Genomic DNA, 21,539 nt, shown 5'->3' on the forward strand with positions numbered 1-21,539 from the left:
ATTTTTTCAGGTTTTGCAAAAGTGGGCTAGGCCCAAAACGAAAAGGAGAGGTGCATCTATGCAATATGAGCTATAAATAACATCTCTATTTTATTTCCGGTTTTGCATAAGTGGGCTATGAAGAATGGGGTGTAAATAACATCTTTATTTTATTTCCAGTTTTGCAAAAATGTTGCTTATATTCTTTTTTGTTGTTTTTTTTAGGGTTGGGTTGAAACCGGGTTGGGGCGAGCCGACCCAACCCACAATTAAGCAACTGGGTTGGAAAACCCTAGTTGCCTCGTGCAAAAAACGGCGCGGCCAGCATGAAATTCACCACGGACGGTGGCACACTACCCGTGGCACCACTAGTGCAAGGTCCAGCGTCGCGAGGCCGACGGTGGCACGACAGCATGTGCGACATAAATGTCACAGTAATGCAAACAAATAAAATAAGAAAAAGAAACCAAAACACAAGTAATAGGGCCCTTAACGTCACTCACAAAGGGCCCATGGGCGCGAAGCTACCATGGTATAGTGGTAGAGGGTGGCGGTGGCATAGACAGAGGCATTTCAACCTCACCGAAGTTGGCAATAAAAAGAGAAAAAACAATAAGCTACTGAACAGTCAGACCAAATAAAGGAGTACAGAGAAAATAAACAAGACAAGTCGCATAAGCCTCATCGGAGACCATGGTAGGGTCACCAGGGAAAGTGGCGTAGCGCTGTGATATGAAAGGAGAAGAAGAAGAAGAGGAAAGAAAGCAAGAAAGAGAGTCAAAACGTGTAAAGTGGAGAAGAATGAAGGGTTACTTGATGACCCCTTTTCTTCTTTGACAATGCTTGCCAAATGGCGCCGTCGGATAGGTCCTTTTTTTCTTTCTCGTGATTCATGCTGCTATCCCCTTCAGACTTTCCTTCTTTCTCTTTTTATGTTGAGTATCTTTTTCTTGACCTAATGGGCTCTCCTTGAGAGCCCAGGGCACAAAAAAAGTTTTTTTTAATTGTCATGTTTTTTTTTTCATTTTTTTCATTTTTTTCATTTTTCTTCTTTTTTTCTCTTTTTTTTTTTCTCTTTTTTCTTTTTTATTTTTAATGTTTTTTTCATCATTCATTCATTTTTTTACGTTGTCTTATTTTTTTTATTTTTTTACTTTTTTTCTCTGTTTTTTCTTATTTCTTTTCTTATTTTTATCATTCATTTTTTGTTGTTCTTTTATTCTTTTTTTTTTCTTATTATTATTTTTTATACATTATCTTTTTTTTCTTTTGGATCCGAACAAAATTAGGGTCTGACAACTACCTCTTTCTACTTATCTTTTATTGAAAGTAATAGATAAGTAAAGACAAAGACACTAATTCTGTTCAGACGATTCTTCGAAAGATCAGAACATGGGAATGAAGGTTGTTTGGAAAAAAGGATTGGAATAGCAACAAAACAAAAGTTTGAGTTCAACAACAAAGCAGGGAAATGGGTCTCATGGAACAAAAAGCATATGACTTTGAATTCTATGAAACATAAAACAAATGATGTTGAGTCCTATGAAACATAAAGACAAAGGACGTTGAGTCCTATGAAAACATAAAGGCAAAAGACATTGAGTCCTATGAAAACATAAAGACAGAGGATGTTGAGTCCTATGAAACATAAAGACAAAGGACATTGAGTCCTATGAAAACATAAAGGTAAAGGACATTAAGTCATATGGAAACATAAAGACAGAGGACGTTGAGTCCTATGAAACATAAAAGCGAGGATGTTGAGTCCTATGAAACTAAATAGAGGACGTTGAGTCCTGTGAAACATAAAGGCAAGGACGTTGAGTCCTATGAAACTAAAAATCAAAGGACATTGAGTCCTATGAAACATAAAAGCAAGGACGTTGAGTCCTATGAAACTAAAAAGCAAAGGACATTCAGTCCTATGAAACATAAAAGCAAGGACGTTGAGTCCTATGAAACTAGAAAGCAAACGACATTGAGTCCTATGAAACAAAAAAATGAGGACGTTGAGTCCTATGATAACATAAAGCAAAGGACGTTGAGTCCTATGAAACAAAAACAAAGGAGGTTAAGTCCTATGAAATAAGCCAATAGGTACTAGTACCTAAGGCCTCAACCTTATAAGAAAGCAAGATGTTGACTCTTTAAGAGAGTCTTTCATCCTAAACTCAAAAGATAGGACATTGGATTTTGGAAACAAGCACATAAAGAGAAATCTATGTCCTTATAGCCTGATATGAAGCATATGAGTTTTGGAATGCATAGGCAGGAAATTTTTGCCTTGAAATACAGTAAATGTAGGCTTTGTACACAGCAATGCAATGCAAAAGGTTTTGAATCATGAAAATTATGCAATGCTCATGACATTCTTTCTCTCTTATTATATTTTTTCCTTTTTCTTTTTTTTGTTTTGTTTTGTTTTGAAAAACACAGATTGATTGTCTCTTTTTGAAAGATGTGATAATTCATGCAACCTCATCATATCTTTTGCAAATCTCTTCGAGGACTCCCTCAAAGTGTATGTTTTGATTTAATCACTTGACAATTTTCAGGTGACGGCAATGCAACCATTTCACATTTAATCAATCAAAGGGTTTGTCCTTTTCTTTTTGTTTAAAAACTTCGATTATTCTGGACAACAAGGAAATAATAGGCTTTGAGATCGACCGCGTACACCATTGAATGATGCCAATGGATTGTTACACTTTGGTATATGACCAAGTGAAACTTTCCTGATTTAAGATCATAGAGTGATGCCAAGGGTCTGTCGATCCCGCTGGAACTTGATGACATGGGTTGATCCTGAAAGAATTTATATAACAAAGGCTATCCTTGGATTCGAAAGGAATCCTAAGGAGTTTGCATGAGTGACTAACATCAAATGTACCCTATTATCACAATTGTCTTTGGGCATCTCCCATGAGCTCCTGGTCAAAAGAGTTTTCTTCTCAAATGTGCAAGTGCAAACCTCAGGTTTTTTTTTTAACAATCATAAGCGTGTGCGGGTTCCTTTCCAGAATCCAAACTCAAAAGCAAAATTAATCATTCGTTGATCTACATGGACTTTATTGGGCTTGTAAAGTGGTCAAGGGGGTAAGAGGGCTATGAAAAAAAGGATCAGAGAGGCTCAAAGAGTGTTTAAGGGTTATATTGAGTAAGAACCTTGAGAGCCTTCCTTGTACTTTTATTCATTTCAACTTTTTGGGTTGGGCTCTACTCCATTTGTCTTATACATTAATCCTTATTGCACTTTTCTGCCTTCCTTGTAAAATTTGGAGATCTTTTGTCTCCTTTTGCTTTGCTCGCCTTTGGCAGATTTGCTTTTTGTTTTATTTTTTTCTACACCATTATTGCCCAACCTAGAGCTTAGTAAACCTCATGCATGTGTTGTTTGCATTGCTCTCCTCGCCAGTTTAGCAGTGGTTCATACTCAGGATTTTTTTTTCTTTTTTTTTTCTTTTTAAGAAAACAAATATACTTTGGCTCGGAGGGGGTAACAAGGGATAAATTAGTGTTTGGAATGATGAAACCCGGCCATGTGTCATTTCAAATCTTGACTAGAGACTTTTACAGTTTGGATTTTGGGACAACCTCTCATAAACACGCTCATAATTGCTTTTTTTCTTTTTTTTATTATTACCCTAACTTTTTCCTAGGCCGCCCTTTCGGGATTTCAACCTACCGAGTAAGAACTTCTTATTTGCCCCCTAGGTTCGCTTGAAGCTCATGCATGGTGTCGTCATTACCACAGTGTAGGGTTTGGAGGTATTTGTTGTTGTCATTTGTCATGTCTTGGTAGTAAGAAGAAGTGAAAGAAACTGTGCAAGTTCTCGAAGGAGAATTTCCAAGGACAAGAAATATTTAAAAGATTTTAAATTGACAGATTAAGCCAAATGACTCTTGCCCCTCACAATTTTTTTTAATAAAAAAAACAACTTTTAAGAAAGATAAGATGAGGTTGCTTGAATATCTGTACTTATTATTTATTGATTTGAAACACAGTCAATCAAATGTTTATTCAACTTTACTCGTCACTTATGGCACCCCCACCAAACGTGTAGAACATGTAACGACCCATCTCGTCGCTACGATATCATCATCCTAAACTGCGATAAATTCAATTTTTAAATAAAAACTCCCTTAATTTTAGCTTATGAAAATAAAGATAATTTTTGTCTTGACATACATTCACCAAACCATACACATTTACTTAAGAGAATATATATATATAGGAATAGTAACTCAGTACACTTCATACACATAATGGAAATTAAGTCTGCTCATACATATAATTAAAATCTGAGATTTACATCTTTAATTCAACAAAAGGAATCATGAACCAACTATGGAGGAGCTGCTTAACAAAACACAACTCTCTCCCAAATCTAATCCCAACATCATCACGTCGGTTCAACGCTCCACAACAGAATCTCACTTCTTGCACCCTACTGTTGTCATTCTGCTCCCACGAACATAGTTCACGATCATCACAAGTATCAACCACACAATACAAAATTGCAAGGGTGAGTTCATTATAAAAAGAACCAATACTAAAATTCAAATAACCACAATTAGTAGGAAAACATAGGCAAACATCATGAGCTTACACAATATTCATTAATCAACACACACATTCAACAATTATTCATCATCCATCCATGGATCCAACAACTATGCTCAGAATGATGCATGCACCTGACCTCAACTCTCAGATGCAATGCGGTACGTACCGTATCCAATACCAAGGAAATACCCTAAGCATGTCCACTCGACACCTCACTTAGGAAACCATGCAGTATTTGTTGAGGCCACCCAGTCGTACACCGTAACTCCCCACCTCCTTGGTGATCAGCCTGGGCCACAAAGGAGTTTCCTACCAGGTGACACACCCCCTAGTACAAAGTACATACTGCCACAGTTTATACTATTTCCCGTGTCATATGTGGCATGAACCATGGGCATCGTCAAGTACCTGACCATGGATGAATTAAAGCGCCTAAGCATCCCCTCAGAAATGCTTAAATCCTTTAACCACTCTATTTTCCCTCACAAGGGACATCCGATAAGGTCAGTGCACCCCCTATGAACATACACAACATACGACATATGAATGTGGGCGTCGTCAAGTGCATGACCATGGATGAATTAAAGCGCCTAAGCATCTCCTCAGAAATGCTTAAATTCTTTAACCACTCTAGTTTCCCACACAAGGGACATCCGACAAGGTCACTGCACCCCCCCACGAACATACACAACATCCAACGTATGAAACATGGGCGTCGTCAAGTACATGACCATGGATGAATTAAAGCGCCTAAGCATCCCTTCAGAAATGCTTAAATTCTTTAACCACTCTAGTTTCCCACACAAGGGACATCCAACAAGGTTACTACACCCCCCTTGAATATACACAACATGCACATGTCAATGCATTTCCAACATCATCAACATTCCATTTCAATATCATTCTCAACATAAACATCATCCCATCTCAATGACGTTATCATCAATAATAACATCAATTCATGTTGACATGATCTTCATTAGCAACGTCATCTCAAATCAATATCATCATAAATATCAACATCACCACATATCAATTAAAGTCATCAATAGCAACATCAACAGTAAGTCACATTCCGCATATACATATTTCTTTCATGCCTGAGATTCACACTCCCCAGGTCTTCAAACAACACAAGTCAAATAAAGACAATAATTCCATTCATCAACAATAAATATATCGCATCCCATTAGTTAAAAATGTTGTTTTCTATAAAGGAAAATCAACATGCAATAGGGACAGACATATATTCTCATAGCTAGGTTCCCTGACCCTAACTATGGTGTCAAAACAGTAAATTTTATAATAAACTCCCCTCACCTATCATGAGCTTCCCGCCGGTTCCTCTTTGCGTCACTTAGAGGCCTCTCTTTCATTTACGCTTGTCGATCCAACGCAAGTCTCTATTACGCCAAAAACAAGGGAAATTACTATGGATTTCAGAAATAAGGTTAACAATAATACTCTGAGTCAAATACTCTTGTCACTACATGAAAAGGCTAAGGGCGTTTCAGATTCTACAAAAGGAACATCATTTTAAAATTCTGATCATGCCAATGTGATCGGGGTTCAGTGAAGGTCACAAAAATAACACCCATTTCAAAAAAAGATAACGTTTACAAAGTCTCTTTCTCTAGGGTTTTTTCAAAGGACACGTAAAACATACAATGGTGGTTCCAAAGTCAGAAAAGATGCAAAGACAAGCTAAAACTAACAAGGAACAAGCGTAGAATCACAGTTACCTCAAAGAAAACCGCGAAGGTCAGATTGGGCTTTGTTCTCTACCGAAACCACGAGACAAGCTTGGAAGATTCCGCTCCGATTGAAGGGCTCCTCTTAGTGTGGGGTTTCAACGGAGAACAATGGCGGTCCGTGGCGGCTACTGGTGGTTATGGGTGGTGAAGAAGAAGCTTGGGACATTGGGGAAGGGTTTTGGAAGAAAGAAGGAGAAAGAAATGGCTGTTTTCCAAGGCTACACGAAAAAATAAGGCTTGCAACACTCAAGTGTTTCTGCTCTCGGGAAAAGAAGCATTTCTCACACACCAGAAGACATATCGCAGATCGAACGGTCAGATCATGGACATTTGTCCTATGAACGTCCAGATCAAATTTCGAGAAGATCCAATGGTAAATGAATGTAGGAGGGCGCTTTTACCGAGACAGCTCAGACAACTTCCTTGAGAAGCTTTCTCGTGAGGCTTCCTTGAGAAGCTTCTTTGAGAGGCTTCTTTGAGAAGCTAGAGTTTTAACTACCCACACCCCTCTAATAAATAAACTAACCTCCTAGAAAATAAAACATGGATAAAATAACACAACAAATAAAATCAAACATCAATTATAATTGCTAATAATATTCCAGGGTGGTACAGAACACGTAATTTCTGATTGGGCAAACTTGAAGATCAACTCAGGAGCACAAATCAATTGAGCAAACAAACCAATGGCGTACATTCATATTCCAGTGAGATTTAAATAAATATGCAAAAATATGATCATCAGAGAATGAGAGGTGATGACATCAAATTCATCTATATTATTAACGTTGCGATTGTTTTTTTTTTTTTTTTTACAATAATAGCATAGACATGAAAATCTTGATGAGTCATTGGAAATATCCAGCAACAAGTCTTCAAATTGCCCCAAGCATCATGCATGGTACCGCTTGACGATGTCAAAATTCACAGGTGAAGGAAGCTCTCCACCATCCATGTTTGTGAGTATTAGCGTTCCACCCGAGAAAGCTTTCTTCACCACAAAAGGTCCTTCATAGTTCGGGGCCCATTTCCCTCAGAGATCTCTCTAAATAGGTGATACCTTCTTCAAAACAAGGCCTCCCTTATTGAATTTACACGGGTGCACCCTTTTGTCAAAAGCATTCTTCATTCTTCTCTGATACAACCACCCACGACTCATAGCAACCAAACTCTTTCCCTTAATAAGATTCAATTGGTCGAAACGTGTCTGGATCCATTTCGCTTCCTCCAGCTTTGCATCTAAAAGAACCCTCAAAGAACGAATCTCTACTTCAAACGAGAGGACAACTTCCATCCCATACACCAACGAAAACGGGGTTGCCCCAGTAGAAGTATGCACAGAAGTTCGATAACCATGCAATGCGAATGGCAACATCTCGTGCTAATCTTTGTATGTCACTGTCATCTTTTGAATGATCTTCTTGATATTCTTGTTGGCGGCCTCAACTGCATCATTCATCTTGGGTCGATAAGGAGTCGAATTATGGTGTTGGATCTTGAAATCCCCACACAACTCCTGCATCATCTTATTATTCAGGTTGGTGGCATTGTCATTGATGATTTTGCTCAACAACACATATATGCAAATTATCTCCTTTTTTGTGAACCTAACCCCCATATTTCTAGTCACATTAGCATATGAAGTGGATTCCACCCACTTAGTGAAGTAATCAATAGCGACTAGGATGAAATGATGCCCATTCGAAGCTTTGGACTTAATTTCCCCAATCATATCTATGCCCCCACATTCAAAATGGCCATGGTGCGGACAACACATTCAACAGAATTGGTGGAGCCTTGACATTATCTGCAAAAGCTTGACACTTCTGGCATTTTTGTACATGAATACAATAGTCATTCTACATCACAAGCCAAAAATATCCAGCTCTTAGAATATTTCGGGCCATGGCATGCCCATTGGCATGGGTGCCAAAGGAGCCTTCATGCACCTCCCTTAGTATCTGCTCAGCTTCACTTGCATCCACGCACTGGAGTAAAACCATATCATGGTTTCTTTTGTATAGCACGTCCCCATTCAAAAACAAGTTAGCTGCCAACCTCTGTAGTGTCCTCTTGTCATTCTCAGAGGCCCTATGTGGGTACTCCCTGTCCTTGATATATCTCTTGATATCGAAATACCAAGGTTTGCCATCATTCTCCTCCTCTATCAAACAATAGTGAGCAGGCTCACTGTGACATCTAATTTCTATGCATTGCAAGTCCCCATGAGGGCTCAACTGGAACATAGATGACAAAGTAGCAAGTACGTCAACCATTTGGTTTTCCTCTTTGGGGATGTGATGAAATGATATATCATCAAAATGTTCCATCAACTCTCTGATGTAGGCTAGATAAGGTATCAACTTATGGTCTCTGGTTTCCTATTCACCTTTTAATTGATGGATTATCAATGTTGAATCCCCATACACCTTGAGAAACTTAACCCTAAATTCAATCGCTGCTCGGATCCCCAAGGCACATGCTTTATACTCTGCCACATTATTTGTGCAATCAAAACATAATCTAGTTGTGAAAGGCAAATACTATTTATCTGGCGAGACGAGCACTGCTCCAATTCCATGCCCCAGTACATTAGATGCATCATCAAACCACATAGTCCACTTATCTCAATCCTCAACCTCACCCTCTTCATCAAATAGGGTCATGATATCCTCATAAGGGAATTCAGGATGCATGGGTTGATAATCCTCTATGGGTTGTTGAGCCAAGTAATCGGCCAGAGCACTCAGTTTAACTGCCTTCTGAGTGGCATAAACAATATCAAACTATGATAATAACACCTGCCACCGAGTTATCCTCCTAGTGAGAGCGGGTTTCTCAAAGATGTATTTGATTGGATCCATTTTGGATACCAACCAAGTAGTGTAGTTCAACATATACTTCCTTAAGTGGTGTGCTACCAATGCTAATGCACAACAAGTCCTCTCCAACAACGAGTAATTCATTTCACATAAAGTAAATTTCTTACTCAAGTAGTAGATGGCACGCTCTTTTCTTCCTGATTCATCATGTTGCCCTAGCACACACTCCATTGACTCATCTAACACCGTCATGTACAAAATGAGAGGCTTTCCAGGTACCGGTGGCATGAGTACAGGAGGATTCATCAAACACTGCTTAATTTTCTCAAAAAGCCATCTGGCAGTCATCACCCCACTTGATGGACTGATTCTTGCGTAACAATCTAAATAGAGGTCCACAAGTGGTAGTTAAATGAGATATGAACCTACTAATGTAGTTCAATCTTCCCAAGAATCCACGAACTTGCTTCTCTGTATGTGGCTCTGACATCTCTAGTATCACTTTCACTTTATCTGGATCTACCTCTATCCCTTTTTGGCTAACAACAAAACCAAGCAGCTTTCCAGACTTCACCTCAAATGTGCATTTTCCAGGATTCAATCTCAACTTGTACTTATATAATCGCTCGAACAACTTCTACAAATTGATTATGTGTTCATCCACTATTCTAGACTTTGCGATCATATCATCTACATAGACTTAAATCTCTTTGTGTATCATGTCATGGAACAACGTTACCATGGCCTGCTGATATGTTGCCCCAACATTCTTCAGCCCAAACGACATAACCTTATAGCAAAAAGTCCCCCATAGAGTAATAAATGTTGTTTTCTCCATATCTTCGGGTGCCATTTTTATCTGGTTATACCCCGAAAAACCATCCATGAAAGAGAATAGAGCAAATTGTGTTGTATTGTCCACCAGAATGTCAATGTGAGATAAAGAAAAGTTATCTTTTGGACTAGCTCGATTCAGATTTCAATAGTCTATGCACATTCTCACCTTTCCATCTTTTTTTGGTACTGACACTATGTTGGCGACCCATTTTGGATATCGAGCAACAACTAAGAAACCTGCATCAAATTTCTTTTTCACCTCCTCCTTTATCTTTAAAGACATCTCAGGCTTCATCCTCCTTAGTTTTTGTTTCATGGGAGAGCATTCAGGTTTCAACAGTAATTTGTGTTGCTTGATTTCAGGATCTAAACCTGGCATATCCTGATAGGACCAAGCGAAGATATCCTGATATTCTCGCAACCAGGCAATTAACTCTTCTCAGTTGTTAGCTGACATACAAGTGCCAATCTTGACTTCTTTTATCTCTTCATCAATGCCGAGGTGAACAAGCTCTGTTGCTCCTTGATGCGGCTTTATTTCCCACTCTTCTTGCTCCACCATCCTCAACAGATCAGGAGACAATTCCCAATCCTTCTCTTCATCTTCATCAACTTGGTTGATTGGCATCTCAAAATTGATGTTAGGTATCTCAACATCATTGTCTTCACAAGACTCATTATCGGATCTGCAACAAATCATTTAATCGCAACAAAAATAAATATGTTAAGAGATGAAAGCAATAGAGATGCAGAAGGGAATATGTCTTTGAAATGCATTTTATTAACGATCACTGGAATTGAAAAGAAAAGTATGCCTGACAATATGTGAATCCTAAAGCCTTAGGCATAGCAATAGGATCTGGAAATGTTAATTACATCAAATCAGAAACATAAATCTCGGGTTGCTCTATGATCTGCCAATTTTTCAATTCAAAGTTTGGGGGACATGGCTACACCCAATTCGACTGATCTTGATCGGTCTCTTCATCTAGCATAGCAACCTGATCTTCATGCATCCACCTTGCACTCACAAAGCTCTCATTGATGTGACAAATAGGGACCCTCCCCACCTGTGGTTCTTGCCCTTGTAAATGAGCTAAGCATTTCTCTTTCCTTTCCAAAGCAATCCTCTTTTTGTCAACACATGTAGGCTTGTAACCCAAACTAAACCTCCCACGGTTTTCAGCAATCTCCAACAAGCCTACCGCGCCATCACCATTTCGGCCCAAACCCATTCCAGGCTCATACCCATCCTTTAGCATAACTCGAGCCACCATCAAAGAGGTATCAGACAAACTTGGTTGTATCGGAGGAGACTCCACATAAGCATTATTTACAATTTCCAATGCTTGAAAGAACATTTCTAGTGACTTCTCCGCTGCTTCAACATAAGGAGTAGAAGACAGACAACTTACTAGTATATCCTCCTCACTTGATACTATAACAAGCTGACCCCCCACCATAAAATTCAATTTCTAATGAAAAGATGATGGGACTACCCCAGTAGAATGGATCCAGGTTTGACCTAACAATCAACTGTAAGCAGGTGTTATATCCATGACTTGGAAGGTGATTTGAAATGTGCATGGGCCAATCTGAATTGGGAGATCAATTTCCCCTCTCACATCACGCTGACTGCCATCGAAGGCTCTAACTGTTAGACAAGTGGCCTCAGATATCTTAAGAAGGGGGGGGTTGAATTAAGATATTCCAAACTTTTCTCCTAATTAAAAATCTATCTTACTTTTTACTTAAGTTATGAATTCCCTTAATGACAATCTTCTTAAATATTAATTCAAATGAAGCAACTTGAATATAAATATAAAGCAATAATAAATAAAGGAGATTAAGGGAAGAGAAAATGCAAACTCAGTTTTATACTGGTTCGGCCACACCCTTGTGCCTACGTCCAGTCCCCAAGCAACCCGCTTGAGAGTTCCACTAACTTGTAAATTCCTTTTACAAGTTCTAAACACACAAGGACAACCCTTCCTTTGTGTTTACAGATTCTTTACAACAAGAGACTCACAGTCTCTTAATCCCTTAGAGAATGAGAAGAAGAAGAGGAACAAATCTCTCTAGAAAGAGATGGATTTTACAGATTGAGCACTCAATTAATTCCTTAATGAATTGCAATTGAATTGGCCAAGGAATTCTTAAGAGGATAAAATGAATTTGCTCTTTGAGAGGATAAACACTTTGTTGTACTGAAAATCTCTGAGCAATTTCGTGTTTAAGTCACATATATATAGACCATTGGTGGTCATGAGTAAAGCCTTTGAAAAGTTGTGACTCTTGAAATTATTTTTCTGAAATTCCTGTCTGGTAATCGATTACAGTAATTGTGTAATCGATTACAGCTTTTAAAATTTGAATTAAAACGTTTACTAACTGCTGGTAATCGATTACCAAAATTGTGTAATCGATTACAGCTTTTAAAATTTCGAATTCAAATTTTTATAGCTGTTATAAAATGTATTTGGCCACTGGTAATCGATTACATCCTCTGGTAATCGATTACCAGAGAGTAAAACCTTTGAAAAACACTTTTTATTTTAAATCACTTGGCCAAACCTTTGCTAATTCAATTAGGAATTCCCTTCCTAATATTCTAGTGATCATCTTGATGTTGTGCCTTGTAATCTTGAAGTATTGTCTTGAATTTTAATCTTGAAAAGCCCATTTGCATCAATTGCAACACATCATCATGATCATCATCAAAACATCAAAGCCAATTGCATCTACAATCTCCCCCTTTTTGATGATGACAATACAATACCTGAAATCAAGATTCAAGCAAGCAACAAACAATTGTATATAGATAAAATGTGCATCCGTTTTCTCCCCCTATATTTCGGAATACATGATCACTTGATTTCTAAGTTTGTTAAGCTTTTTCTTAAGCTTTTGCTACAACCTTTTTCTCCCCCTTTGGCAACATCAAAAAGCCAAAGAACTCGGAAATCAACACAGTTATAACAATTGAGTAGCAAGATATAAGCATCAGAGTATTAAATACAATAAGCCAAACTCACAAACAAGAAATAATCAAACCAGAATCCAAATAACTGAAAATGTCAACAACCACAAAACATCCAAGACTGAAGTTTAAAATCCACAAGATAAATAAGCAAAGTACTTAGCATAATAATGTAAATTCTAAGAAACTAAAAGCCAAAATACACGGCTTATAAAAGATAAATAATCATAACCTAAAATCTAAGAAGACGGAGGTGGTGGTGGAAGATCGAAACTCTGACGAATGTATCCGACATCCTCTTCAAGCTGTGTAAGACGAATGTCCATACCGGCAAAGCGTGAATCTAACGAGTCGAAGCGGTCACCAACATACGAACGAAGACCCCGTAATTCGGAGAGGACTTCATTCATGAGTGCGGAATCCTCACGTTGAGGAGGAGGTGAAGGAGTACGTTCATCTTGAGGAGGGAGTGCATCCTTCTTCAGCCATTGTCCATTCCGATCTTTACGATACCCAAAGGAGGTCACTGCTCCAGCACCAATTGCAAAGGAACGCTTGACTTGAACAAAGGGTTCATCATCAAGCGGAATTTGAAAATGACGCAAAAACAGAGTAATCAAATGTGGATAAGGAAGAGGTGCATTGGCCCGTAATGCCTTATGCATTCGGTACCGAACCAAATGGGCCCAGTCGATCTGACGACCGGTTAGAAAAGCCCACATAAGAATCAAATCCTCCTCAGAGGCTTGTGCTAAATTTGAAGACCGAGGAAGCAAAATTCTAACAATGATATAATGCATGATGCGATTATCAAAAGTTAATGACCCGGCCAACAATCTACCGGTCATGTCAGCTTGATCATTGCAGACCATGCGACGAGCATCATGACTCGAATAATCGAATTTCCAGTCATCAACAATGGTGCCCTCAAAAGGTGCACCTTGACTGGGTAAATGAGTCAAAGAAAAGAAAAGTGACTGATCAATGACCATAGAAGTACCATGCACCTCAGACATAATAATACCATCCTGAATTTTTAAATTGCAGTAGAAGACCTTTACAAGTTCAGGATAATATGGCAATTTAAATGACATGAAATCAACAAGACCAGAATTTTGAAACACTTGATAGCAATCAAACGTTTCATCATTAAAGAACTCTACGTCTAGGTACTTAGGGTCTAAGATTATTCTAGAAGAAAACTGAGAAAGATACCGTAGACGTTGATCATCGGATGAAAACAGTGTTGATGATCTTGGAGATGACAGAGAAGGAGGAATAGGTGCTGTGGGTGCTCCGGATGGGCCGTGACGGCGATGGGCAGCAGCGGTAGCGGTGGAGGATGATCCCTTTCTCTTCTTTGATGGCTCTGCCATTTGATGAAGTTTTTCTGGATTTCGATCGGTGGAAGTGAAAGAGGAGTGAAAAAGAGGAAGATTGGGCTTTACGGGACGTGATTTGGTGAAGAATTGAGTGAGAATCGAAGGTTTGAAGTTCTAGGTATGGAGGAAAACGTGGAGGAAGCTTTGGCTGCGCAGCAGCTCTGAATTCGTGAGTATTTATAGAAGATGACGCATTGTAATCGATTACAGGTATTGGTAATCGATTACAGGTCCAATAAGCCTTCTGGTAATCGATTACAGGATGTTGTAATCGATTACAGGCTGCCTGTTCATGTGTAATCGATTACACTGGATGGTAATCGATTACCAGAGCCTATCCTAGGCTAGTTTCTAAGAGAATATCTATATTTATGCTCAAATACATCCTATATGACTAATTTTCACTACTAATACACTAAATTCAATCATTCAATTACTATATACACAAGAAATCATAAATTCTATCATAAAGACAAGAATTCAAACAAGATCAAACAAAATAATCTACAATCAAAAGGTAAAAAGTAAATCAACCAATCAATCAACCAATCAATCAACCAATCAATTCCTATTTTTCTAAATCTCTTACATCTAAGAGACCTAATTCTCTTCTAATAGAGAAAAACACTTCCTTGGGGAGAGGTTTAGTGAAAATATCAGCAAGTTGATTCTTAGTATCAACAAATTCTAATACACAATCTCCCTTTAAGACATGATCTCTAAGAAAGTGGTGTCTAATCTCTATATGTTTAGTTCTTGAATGTTGAACTGGGTTTTTGGATAGATTTATGGCACTAGTATTATCACACTTAATAGGTATGCGATCAAGAATGATGCCATAGTCAGATAATTGTTGCTTCATCCATAAAATTTGTGCACAACAACTACCGGCAGAGATATACTCCGCTTCAGCAGTAGATAAAGCAACACTGTTTTGTTTCTTACTATGCCATGAGACAAGAGCCGATCCAATAAATTGACAAGTTCCACTTGTACTTTTTCTATCAGTTTTAGATCCGGCAAAATCAGAATCAGAATATCCTATTAAGTTACATGTTGAATTCTTAGGATACCATAATCCTATATTGATTGTTCCTAATAGATATCTCATGATTCTCTTTACTGCACTTAGATGTGATTGTTTGGGGTTGGATTGAAACCTAGCACACATGCATACACTAAACATAATATCAGGTCTACTAGCAGATAAATAAAGAAGAGATCCGATCATACCTCGATATTGTTTTATGTCTATAGACTGACCAGATTCATCTTTATCTAAGTAACAATTAGTGCTCATCGGTGTAGACATGTGTTTTGCACTATCCATCCCAAATCTTTTGATCAATTCCTTGCAGTATTTGGATTGATTGATGAATATACCTTCTTGAGTTTGCTTGATTTGTAATCCCAGAAAGTATTTTAGTTCTCCCATCATTGACATTTCAAATTCACTTTGCATATCAAGGGAAAACTCCTTGCACAATGAATCATTAGTGGATCCAAAAATTATATCATCAACATATATTTGAACCAACAAAATATCATTATGCTTTCTCTTTATGAATAATGTGGTATCCACTTTACCTCTGAAGAATTCTTTTTCAAGAAGAAAATTACTTAATCGTTCATACCATGCCCTAGGGGCTTGTTTCAAACCATAAAGAGCCTTTTGTAATTTATAAACATGGTTTGGTTTATCAGAAATTTCAAAACCAGGGGGTTGTTCAACATATACCTCTTCTTGAATTAAGCCATTTAGAAAGGCACTCTTAACATCCATTTGATAAAGTTTAAAGTTCATTATGGATGCATATGCCAAAAGCATTCTAATGGCTTCTAATCTTGCAACAGGAGCATATGTTTCTTCATAGTCTATTCCCTCTTCTTGATTATACCCTTTTGCTACTAACCTGGCTTTATTTCTAATAATTATACCATGTTCATCTAGTTTATTTCTAAAAACCCATTTTGTTCCAATGACAGGATAATTTTCAGGTTTTTCTACTAATTTCCATACATTGTTTCTTTCAAATTGGTTTAGTTCTTCTTGCATGGCAATGATCCAATTATCATCTACTATGGCTTCTTTTATATTTTTAGGTTCAATCATAGATACAAAAGCCATATTATTGCATAAATCTTTAAGAGAATGTCTGGTTGTTACCCCTTTTGAGATATCACCAATTATGTTGTCGAGGGGATGATCTCTTGAAGTTTTCCATTCTCTTGGGAGTACATCATTGGATTTGCCTTCTTCTGGAGGATCTTCATTGTTTCCTTTGTCATTTCCTTTGGAATCTTGTTCATGAATGTTCATATGTTCTAAAGAATCTGCAATGTCATCTAGCATATTCTTTGTTGATAATATAGCATTAGATTCATCAAAGGTAACATGAATGGATTCCTCTATATTCATAGTTCTCTTATTATATATTCTATATGCTTTGCTTTGTAAAGAATATCCAAGAAAAATGCCTTCATCAGATTTTGCATCGAATTTTCCTAGATTATCTTTACCATTATTAAGTACAAAGCACTTGCACCCAAAAACATGTAGATGAGAAATATTAGGTTTTCTACCGTTAAATAACTCATATGGGGTTTTCTTTAAAATAGGTCTTATCAAGGCTCTATTCATGATGTAACATGCAGTATTGACAGCTTCAGCCCAAAAATACTTTGGAAGAGAAGTATCATTTAATAAAGTTCTTGCAATTTCTTCCAATGACCTATTTTTCCTCTCAACAACTCCATTTTGTTGAGGAGTTCTTGGTGCAGAAAAATTATGTTCAATACCATGTTCATCACAAAATAATTCAAAATCTTTATTTTCAAATTCACCCCCATGATCACTTCTAATGGATGCAATCTTGAGATTTTTCTTGTTTTGTATGACTTTAGCAAGTTTCCTAAATGCATGGAATGAATCACTTTTATGTGTAATAAATAATGTCCAAGTATATCTAGAGAAATCATCAACTATAACTAAAGCATAGTAATTTCCTCCAAAACTCATGGTTCTAGATGGACCAAATAGATCCATATGCAATAACTGTAATGGTCGAGTGGTTGAAACAACATTTTTAGATTTGAATGAGACTCTTGTTTGTTTGCCCTTTTGACATGCATCGCATAATTTATCTTTTTCAAATTTCAATTTAGGCAAACCAACTACTAAATCTTTTGAAATTAATTTATTTAAGTGATCCATGTTTATGTGAGCAATTCTTTTATGCCATAACCATGGATCATCATCTTTACTAAGAAAGCAATGATTGTTTTCTTGTTTTATGCTTAAGTCTATCATGTAAACATTATTGACTCTATGTCCTACATGCTTTATATTAATGTCATGCTTATGTTCTATAAGACATTTCTGAGAATCAAATGATACTAGATAGCCTTTGTCACATAGTTGACTAACGCTAAGCAGGCTATGCTTAAGGCCTTCAACAAGTAGAACATTTTCAATGGAGTTTGAAGAATTTGTACCTATTTTACCCACTCCAAGAATTCTACCTTTGTTGTTGTCACCATATGTTACATGCCCGCTTTTCTTTGGAGATATGTGTGTAAAATTTGATGCATCTCCAGTCATATGTTTTGAGCATCCGCTATCTATGTACCACTTCTTTCTCAAAGATACCTGCATAATCAAGTTTTTGACTTAGGTACCCAAATTTTATTGGGTCCTTGCATGTTAGTATTAACTGAGGATCCTTTTGGGACCCATATCATTTTAATATTACTGTAATTTTTCTTGAAGTAGCAAGTTGATATGCCATGTCCTCTTCTTCCACAGTAAAAACAAGTGATAGAATTAGAATTACATTTTTGTGTGGAAGTGGAAAAGTTTTTATGAACCTTTTGTAGTTTTTCAGATTTATACCCTAGTCCATTTTTATTAGACACATATCTTTGTTTACTTAATATAACATCTAAATTATTTCTACTATATGAAAATTTTGCAAGTGAATTTTTTAACTCTTTAATTTCTTTTACATATTTATCACAACAACTACAAGAATCTGTTATTTTCTTGTCATTTATAGTGGAGATATTAACTTTTTCATTTGTTTTAGAGATTGAAACTTCATTTCTAAGAAGATCTAATTCTTTGTTTAATTTTGAAATTTCATTTTCTAAATTTGAAATTGTTTTCTTTGATGATGAAACTAATTTTGCAAGTTTAATTGATTCTTTATGCAAATCAGCAAATGCATCCTGCAATTCATCAAAAGAAATAGATAAGTTGTTTGAAGATGTTACCTCTTCATCACTTTCGTAACTTTTTGCCATAAGGCAAAGATTTATCTCTTCATTTTCAGAATCATCAGAGGATTCCAAATCATTTTCATCCCATGTGATGTATGCTTTCTTTAGTTTCTTCTCACTATGATTTTTCTTTTCAGATTTTTCCATCTTTTTCTTGAAGATGGGACAATCAACCCTCAGATGTCCAGGTTGATTGCATTCAAAGCATTTTAGAGTAGAGGATGAATTTTCTGTCCTTCTCTTTGATTTAAAATTTGGTCGCCTCTGATTTCCTCTTACTTTAAGAAATTTGTTGAACCTTTTTACAAAGAAACTTAGATCATCATCATCATCTGCATCATTATCCTGATCACTTTCTTCTTGAATTGAGGATGATGCTTTAAGAGCAATTTCTTTCTTTTTCTTGTCATTTTCTTCATTTTGGTGCAATCTCAATAGTTCCATCTCGTGTTCCTGCAACTTACCAAATAAAGTGGCAAGAGACATGTTAGACAAATCTCTTGATTCAGAAATAGCCGTTACTTTGGGTTGCCATTCTCTACTTAAACATCTTAGCACCTTGTTTATAAGATCTTCATTTTGAAATTCTTTGCCTAAGGCTGCTAGATGATTTACTATATGTGTAAATCTCTTTTGCATACTCTGAATATTTTCATTTGTATTCATTCTAAATAATTCATACTCATGAGTTAGTGCATTTATCCTAGATCTTTTAACATCTGTAGTTCCTTCATGTGTTAATCGAAGAGTGTCCCACATTTCCTTAGCACTCTTGCAATTTGAAACTCTGAAATATTCATCCATTCCTAGGGCAGATGTTATTATGTTTTTGGCTTTTAGGTTGTATTGTACTCGTTTTCTATCCTCTTCAGACCATCTATCTCTAGGTTTTTCTATGGTTATGCTTTCACTTGATGAACTACCATCTATTGAAACTCTTTCTACTGTGGTGGGTATATAAGGCCCTATTTCTATGGCTTCCCAGATATTTAGATCTATTGCCTCGATAAAAATTTGCATTCGGGTTTTCCAGTAGTGGTAACCCTCTCCATTAAAGATTGGAGGTCTATTGATAGAATTCCCTTCTGGAAATAAGGAATTTGCTGAGGCCATCTTTTTCTTGAAGCTTCTAAACTTTGTACAAGAATGAAGCTCTGATACCACTTGTTAGACAAGTGGCCTCAGATATCTTAAGAAGGGGGGGGTTGAATTAAGATATTCCAAACTTTTCTCCTAATTAAAAATCTATCTTACTTTTTACTTAAGTTATGAATTCCCTTAATGACAATCTTCTTAAATATTAATTCAAATGAAGCAACTTGAATATAAATATAAAGCAATAATAAATAAAGGAGATTAAGGGAAGAGAAAATGCAAACTCAGTTTTATACTGGTTCGGCCACACCCTTGTGCCTACGTCCAGTCCCCAAGCAACCCGCTTGAGAGTTCCACTAACTTGTAAATTCCTTTTACAAGTTCTAAACACACAAGGACAACCCTTCCTTTGTGTTTACAGATTCTTTACAACAAGAGACTCACAGTCTCTTAATCCCTTAGAGAATGAGAAGAAGAAGAGGAACAAATCTCTCTAGAAAGAGATGGATTTTACAGATTGAGCACTCAATTAATTCCTTAATGAATTGCAATTGAATTGGCCAAGGAATTCTTAAGAGGATAAAATGAATTTGCTCTTTGAGAGGATAAACACTTTGTTGTACTGAAAATCTCTGAGCAATTTCGTGTTTAAGTCACATATATATAGACCATTGGTGGTCATGAGTAAAGCCTTTGAAAAGTTGTGACTCTTGAAATTATTTTTCTGAAATTCCTGTCTGGTAATCGATTACAGTAATTGTGTAATCGATTACAGCTTTTAAAATTTGAATTAAAACGTTTACTAACTGCTGGTAATCGATTACCAAAATTGTGTAATCGATTACAGCTTTTAAAATTTCGAATTCAAATTTTTATAGCTGTTATAAAATGTATTTGGCCACTGGTAATCGATTACATCCTCTGGTAATCGATTACCAGAGAGTAAAACCTTTGAAAAACACTTTTTATTTTAAATCACTTGGCCAAACCTTTGCTAATTCAATTAGGAATTCCCTTCCTAATATTCTAGTGATCATCTTGATGTTGTGCCTTGTAATCTTGAAGTATTGTCTTGAATTTTAATCTTGAAAAGCCCATTTGCATCAATTGCAACACATCATCATGATCATCATCAAAACATCAAAGCCAATTGCATCTACACTAACCACCATAGAGCTTGGCCTCATGTATGAGGCGTCGAATGGAAACTTGTCTAATGTCGTTTTAGGCATGACTTTAAGAGAAGAACCAATGTCCACAAGCACCTTGGCCACCATATAATCCCCATATTTGACCGACACATGCAGGGCCTTATTATGCCCCCTCCCTTCAATTGGTAACTCTTCAACAGTGAAAGTCAAATAATTACTTGCAGTAATATTATTGATTATTCCTCCAAACTTCTCCACTGAGATATCATGTGCCACATGCGCCTCACTTAGAATTTTCATTAGTAACTTTCTATGAGGCTCAGAATGCATGAGCAACCCCAACAAGGAATTCTAGCTGGCATTTTATTTAGCTGTTCAATCACTTTGAACTCACTCTGTTGTATAATCTTAAAAAATTATGTTGCCTCTTCAGCAAATATTTCTTTCTAACCAGAATTCTCTTTTTTCCCTTCAGGCTTTTCACTATGAACTTTGTCATTCACCATAAGACCTATTTTTTTTTTATTTCTGTTTCATTCACCTTTACCTTACCCTTATCTTTTGATTCAGCTCGCAAATCGGGAGTTGTAAAAACACACCCACTACACGTCATGCCACTGATGCCAAAAATGTTTGTGACTTTAGGGGTTGACGCGTTATGCCCATCATGCACGAGGGATACCTCTTGACCTCC

The 21,539-nt window shown here is 36.8% G+C and overlaps 1 protein-coding gene across 1 annotated transcript; it reads right to left on the reverse strand.

Moving 5' to 3' along the window:
* Nucleotides 1–8,927: 8,927 nt before the first annotated feature.
* On the reverse strand, nt 8,928–21,145 carry LOC113000417 (uncharacterized). Its single transcript, XM_041012885.1, has 12 exons — nt 20,861–21,145; nt 19,101–19,661; nt 16,702–17,946; nt 16,492–16,548; nt 14,911–16,170; nt 10,961–11,407; nt 10,836–10,873; nt 10,419–10,645; nt 10,126–10,331; nt 9,862–9,981; nt 9,586–9,759; nt 8,928–9,062 (listed from the first exon to the last, which is right to left on the reverse strand). Exons 1-12 carry the CDS (start codon nt 21,143–21,145, stop codon nt 8,928–8,930), a joined length of 4,755 nt encoding a protein of 1,584 aa, XP_040868819.1.
* Between the last annotated feature and the right edge of the window lie 394 nt (nt 21,146–21,539).

The sequence above is a fragment of the Glycine max genome, chromosome 19, assembly GCF_000004515.6.
Source record: "Glycine max cultivar Williams 82 chromosome 19, Glycine_max_v4.0, whole genome shotgun sequence".
NCBI lineage: Eukaryota > Viridiplantae > Streptophyta > Magnoliopsida > Fabales > Fabaceae > Glycine > Glycine max.